Source organism: Heloderma suspectum, chromosome 2, assembly GCF_057233095.1.
Source record: "Heloderma suspectum isolate Gila_16-S chromosome 2, 16-S_ref, whole genome shotgun sequence".
Taxonomy (NCBI): Eukaryota; Metazoa; Chordata; class Lepidosauria; order Squamata; family Helodermatidae; genus Heloderma; species Heloderma suspectum.
The window spans coordinates 277,749,233-277,755,129 of record NC_139459.1 but is presented as its reverse complement, the minus strand read 5'-3'; the positions used below and the strand labels follow the sequence as shown (position 1 = coordinate 277,755,129).

The 5,897-nt window shown below is 55.3% G+C and overlaps 1 protein-coding gene across 1 annotated transcript; it reads left to right on the top strand.

The window, feature by feature from the left end:
• Positions 1 to 518: 518 nt before the first annotated feature.
• Positions 519 to 5,568, top strand: LOC146354639 (alpha-2Da adrenergic receptor-like). Its single transcript, XM_084839442.1, has one exon. The coding sequence runs from the start codon at positions 1,080 to 1,082 to the stop codon at positions 2,289 to 2,291; it is 1,212 nt and encodes a 403-aa protein (XP_084695568.1). The 5' UTR covers positions 519 to 1,079; the 3' UTR covers positions 2,292 to 5,568.
• The last annotated feature ends 329 nt before the right edge of the window (positions 5,569 to 5,897 follow it).

Below are 5,897 nucleotides of genomic sequence, written 5' to 3'. Positions count from 1 at the left end.
GAGTTGTAGTCCGACACATCTGGAGGGCACCAGGTGGGCGAAGGCTGCATCGGGGCAATAGAAGGGCAATGAAAACACCTTCCGCCCCACAGCAGGGAGTTTTGCCCGACGGGTGTCCACCGCTGGTGGGACAACGATAAGGAATTAAGATCGCCGCCTCTTCTCCCTCCTAGTTGGCTGGACAAAGGTGGCGACCCTCCCTCGGTATACTTACTTGGAAGTAAGTCCCGCTGAGACAATGGGATCATACTCCTGAGTAAAAGAGCTTAGCATCGAAGCCATCCGCAGCTGGGCACAGCCCTTCCCCGCCTTCCCTCTGGGGGTGTGTGGCTGCCTGCCCCTGCCAGGTGCCCTGGGCAAGGCGAGCAGTACAAGATCTCTCTCCTGGGCTCATTAAGGTCGGCAGCAAACGGCCTCTCCCACCAGCCGGAGCTGGCTGGGCGCCTGTAGGCCGGCCAGCCGGTGCTGTCAGCCCTTCCCTCCTCTTCCCTCCCCTCAGGGATCTGCGCGAAGACCGCGGAGAGGCTCAGAGCTGGAGCAGCTCTGATCGGCTTCACACCATTTCAGGGGAAAGGGAAGCAGCATCCGCCAAGGAGGACCGGTCTTCTTTTTACCCCCCACCAACCTTGCCTTGGGCCCTCCCATTACACCGAGGTGGGGCAGCAGCAGGCAAAACGGGGGGCCGTGCTCCGAGGGAATTACCGTCTTCCAGATCCGCTGCCTGGGACTCGAGACTGATCTTGGACTGAGCCATTTCAGGGTCTGTCCTGAACGACTCTGGGAGCCGGCATGGCACTCCGGGGCCCAGCACGCTGTTTGGGATCCATCAGGCCTCGCTGGAGTCTGCGGTCTTGCTTTGAGCACTGACGTGCCGCACCAGCATCTGTTGCCCATGCCGCCACCCCCCATCTAAGATGGCCCCTGGGGAGAGGAGAACCAGGCTGTTGGCAGCACCATCCCTTTCTGGGCCTGTCAGGACAGTGCGACCGGCCTGGTGGTGTTGGTGGGCCTGAGCAAGACTTGGCAGCCTGTGAGCCACACACAGGCAGTTCCGGGCACCCCCATGGCCAGGCCTGGGGATGAATGGGATGGAGCCACAGCACAATGGATCCGGCAATCAGAGTGAGCAGGCGCCCACCAGCCTCCCTTACTCGCCTCTCACCACAGCGCTGATCCTGCTGGCAGTGCTGACCGTGGCCCTCGTGACGCTGACGGGGAACGTGCTGGTCGTGCTGGCCGTGTACACCAGCCGGGCCCTCCGGGCCCCGCAGAACCTCTTCCTGGTGTCTCTGGCTGCAGCCGACATCTTGGTCGCCACCCTCATCATCCCCTTCTCCTTGGCCAATGAGGTCATGGGCTACTGGTGCTTTGGCAGCCTTTGGTGCAGCCTCTACCTATCGCTGGATGTGCTGTTCTGCACCGCTTCCATCATGCACCTCTGCGCTATCAGCCTGGATCGCTACTGGGCTGTCACCCGTGCTGCCCGCTACAACCTCAAGCGGAGCCCCCGGAGAGTCAAATGCATGATCGGGGCCGTGTGGGCCATCGCCGCCCTCGTCTCCCTGCCGCCGCTTTTTAAGTCGAGGCACCAGGACCAGGTGTGCCTGCTGCACGACGACACCTGGTATGTGCTGGCCTCCTGCACGGCCTCCTTCTATGCACCCTGCCTCATCATGGTGGCGGTGTACTGCCGGATCTACCACGTGGCCAAGCACAGGAACTCGATTGTCATTGCCGCGAGGCGGGTGTCCTATCCCAGCCTTGTCACGGCGGTCAAATGGGACACCCGCAGAGCGAGTGCCCAGCAGCCCCCGGGTGAAGTGCAGAACATCAGCTTGGAGCATGGCCAGCTACCCCACCCGCAGCCTGGATTGCCCCGACTCTCTCGGCAATGGCGAGTAGAAGAGGTTGGCAACAGCAGTGCTCGGCTTCAAAGGGCCCCCCGGCTGTCCTGGTCGATCCCCGCTAGCCGGCAGCAGCGCAGGAGCAGGGACATGTCTGTCTCCACCAACCGGCTGGTGCAGGCCCGAGAACGCAGGTTCACCTTTGTCCTGGCGTTCATCATCGGTGCTTTTGTGCTCTGCTGGTTCCCGTTCTTCTTCTCGTACAGCCTCGAATCTGTGCTAGGAGATGGCTGCTGCATCTCCAAGCCCCTCTTCAAATTCTTCTTCTGGATTGGCTACTGCAACAGCAGCTTCAACCCCATCATCTACACCGTCTTCAACCGGGACTTCCGCCGGGCCTTCCAGCACCTTCTGTCCCAGGCCTACCCGCTCACCTGTCGAAAATGAGGATCCAGCCCAGAGGGCTGGCGGAGCCTGAGAGGGACGTGGTGGTGCACAGGGGGCATTTGGGGCCTGGGCACAACAACAGGTCATGAAGAAGGTAATTGGTGGAGCCCAGTGAACTGAATAGTTTTGCTGCCCGTTCTACTGAAGAACGTCCAAGGAAGTATATGTGACCAGTCTGTGGTGTAAGTGCCACAGGCAGCAGGACTTTTGTGACATGCCTGGACAGGAGCTGGAGGGCTGGTTGGCCTGGTAATGCCACAGAGTCAGGCTTACACTCCTGCTTGCCTCTCCAACACTGTGTGGCTGCCTGCTCACAGAGGCAAAACACTGGGGAGGAGGGGGGAGATTACATACATACTATGGTATATACCAGCTTTCCCCAACCTGGTGCCCTTCAGATGTTTTGGACTTCAACTCCCATTGACTCCAGCCAGCATGGCCTATGGTCAGGAATGCTGGGAGTTGTAGTCCTAAACATCTTGAGGACACCAGGTTGGGGAAGGCCAGTGTATACCATAGTGGCACTAATCCCTACTTTTGACTTGTGGCAGACTTGCCAAAATGTTTGGCCCTGACTGCGATCAAGAAAGCAGGTGTGTGCTCTGGTCTCTGCTACCTTGGCTCAGGGGTCCAAGTTAACACTGATCAACCACAGAGATCATCAGTGTGCAGCCATATTCCTGTGGTGGGTGGTTTGCTCCAAAGGGAATTCTGGCCGATGGGAGCTTTGAAACGTTCCATTCTCGCTGCTGCCCTGTGGGAAGGGGAATAGGGTGAGGGTCATGAGATGCAGCAGGCCTATGTTGGAGGGAATACAGTGGGGTGACCTGTTCCTGTGTTGGGGCTGAAGACATACAGCTGACCCCGCCTGAATGGCATCTGAAGGACTGGTGGGCATATTAAGAACAGAAGAACTGCCTGTCTGGATCAGACTGAAAAGCTGTCTAGTGGTCCAGCAGTACTGCTGTGTCTGCAACAGCAGCTAGCCCGATGGCCCTGGGAAACTCACAAACAGGGTGTGATGGAGATATAGCCATACCTGTTTGTTTAGCCTCAGCCTCTAGTAGCCAGAGGCATCCTGCTTTTGAACATCACTTCCTCCACACCTGAGAAGCTGCATGTTTGGTCCACGCCCTCCCCAGGGAGAGCAGCAATAAGGGGGGCTAGGCAAAGTCAACAATGTCCTCAGGGCACTGTGTGCTGGAGCTGAAAAGTAACACTTTGGGCAAGGGGCTGTCAGTTCCAGTGAGCCCACCCTACCCCATGACTTTGTGGAAAAGGCGACTGGTGGAGAGTTACCATTTTCCCCAGCCTCCACTGTGTGCACAAGGAGGAAAGGATCCTTCCTGCATCATCAAGGGTGCTACTGATGGTGGTGGAGATGGACCCCCGTGTCATACAAAGCTGCTGTTTCTCCTGCCTGTCTCTAGTTGTAGCAATGAAACTCTTTGGTTTGGGGGGTATCCGCCTCATGTGTATGTGTATGTGTGTCTGCCTTGTCTGCCTGTTTGCTGATCAGAGGGGAGCTGGGCAAAGTGAGAAGGAGACCAGATGCTGACTGGTGAGTCACTTGGCCATCTGGCTCTGGAAGCATTGCCCCAGATCCTGCCGCTGGGCAGATGCCAGCAGTGGGCATTGAAAAATGGCTTTCTCTGTCAGAGTGTGTGCTGGACTTGTGGACTGCTTTGGCTAAGGCAAAGGTTCAGCCGTGAGCAAGGCCTCTCTGGGATGTTTGGCTCTGAAGAAAACAACTGTTTCCTGCTCAAAGGCCCTTGGGGCTGGCAGCTGGCATCGCTGCCCCAGCAATGTTTGCTCGGCTGTTTATGGTTGCAGTGCTTCAGGTGTTGGGGGCAGCGGTGGTAGGCAGTGCCTAAGTCGAGCTGTTCAAGAATGTCTGGCCGTACCTGTTGCTCTAGTTTGTGGCGGTTCATTATTCCACAGGTTGGAGCTGGTGCCACAACACAGTGGCCTGCTTTCTCTGGTGCACACCTCCCAAACATCAGTTGCAAGGGCCTTCTTCTCCCCCAAGTACACAGCTTGGTTCCACACACACAGCCCCCTTTGAACGCCGGCAGGAAACAGGAGGCCTCAGCTACCATGCGACACCTGCATATGCAGGCTAGTCCCTTTCTCCTGACCTTTTATAGCTGTGTGTCAGGCAGACATTCAACAGCTCCAGCTTCTCCTGGCATGGTGAGAGGGGAAACTGTGCCTATTCAATTGCTGCTCCTTGTGCAGCTATTATTTGGTGGCGGGAGGTGGAAAGCTTGATACCAAAGGCTGATTCACACATTGCACTTTCCAGTCACAAGATCGCTCTTGTATATGATTCCCCTTAGCTACGCGCCTCAATAATGTGTGAAAGTATGACTTGTGTAAATTGCTTTCCTACCTATTTGTTTTGCCATAGGAGTGACCCTGCGGCTGGATAATGTAATGCGTAACCTTGGCCTTAACTTCCCAATAGGGCCGAATTAACCATTAAGAATGCTGCTCCCTTGCCACACATGCATACTACTCAGCAGAAGGTGACTGCATTTTAAGTACCTCTGGCATTGCCTATTATGTGCCTGTAGAGAACAAAGAAACAAAAATGGCAAATAAAGGCAGACATTTTTACTAGCTCACACAAAAACAACCAGGGGCTTTCCCTTCCCTGAAAACAGAGCAATCCAAGTGTGGTATAAGTTGGGCAGGTATCCAGGAAGACAGGCCCTATTTGTCCCATTATTGATCTACCCCTGTTCTTGAAGGGGGCAGCTGGTCCCTGGCTATTGTCAGCTCAATACACGCCATTCCCTGATGGAGGGTTTTGGTGGGTTCTCTCCTCATGTTTGGAATACCCGCTTGAGTATCTGTGGAAAAAGGCCTGAGAATAAAAGGCCTGTCTCTAAAATGCCACTATTCCAGGCACAATGACCTAGCGTCCCTATTACCTGTCATGTTTCAAACATCCTGCACCATACAGGCCAGAATTTCCCTCCAGATGGGTCTTGTCTCCTTGGAGTAGAGTGGAACTCTCTCCTAGTTCTCACCTTTGACTTCCACCTTCCTGGGTTGTTTGAAAGGTGTCAATGGCCCATCTCCCTCTCTATAAACATCGGAGATGCCCTGTACCAAGGGCCAATGCTCTGCCCTAGAGGTGTGCTCAAGATCACATAGCTCTGTTTGATTGGAGGATCTTCCTCCCACATCATCCCCCTCACCGGATTCCACAGGGTTAAACATTCGCACAATCTTTTGTGATGTTTTGGTTGGTCCTAATAAAGGTGTTGCCCAACTGTGGGTTTTGGATTTTTTCACCTTCATGGATCAATGCAGCTATCATTGCTTTTTATTAACATCATGGGGTGATGGGGGTGGTCTTTTCAAAGTAGCTTGAGCATCTCCACAAGGACATCCTAGGAGGCAGGCTGCATGGCAATGCGCTAAAGCAGACAAGGAGGTGCAATTGTGGTGGGGCTGGCACCCAGAGATTTACTCTGACCCTGTACACCAGGGTTGGGGAACTCACAGCCCTCCCGGTGTTGGACTCCAATTCCCATCAGCCACAGGCAGTTGGGGGGTGATGGGAGCTGTAGTGCAACAGCATCCAGAGGACTGCAG

Excerpts from the sequence above, each read along its gene's own strand:
- LOC146354639 (XM_084839442.1), top strand. The coding sequence starts at position 1,080 with ATGAATGGGATGGAGCCACAGCACAATGGATCCGGCAATCAGAGTGAG.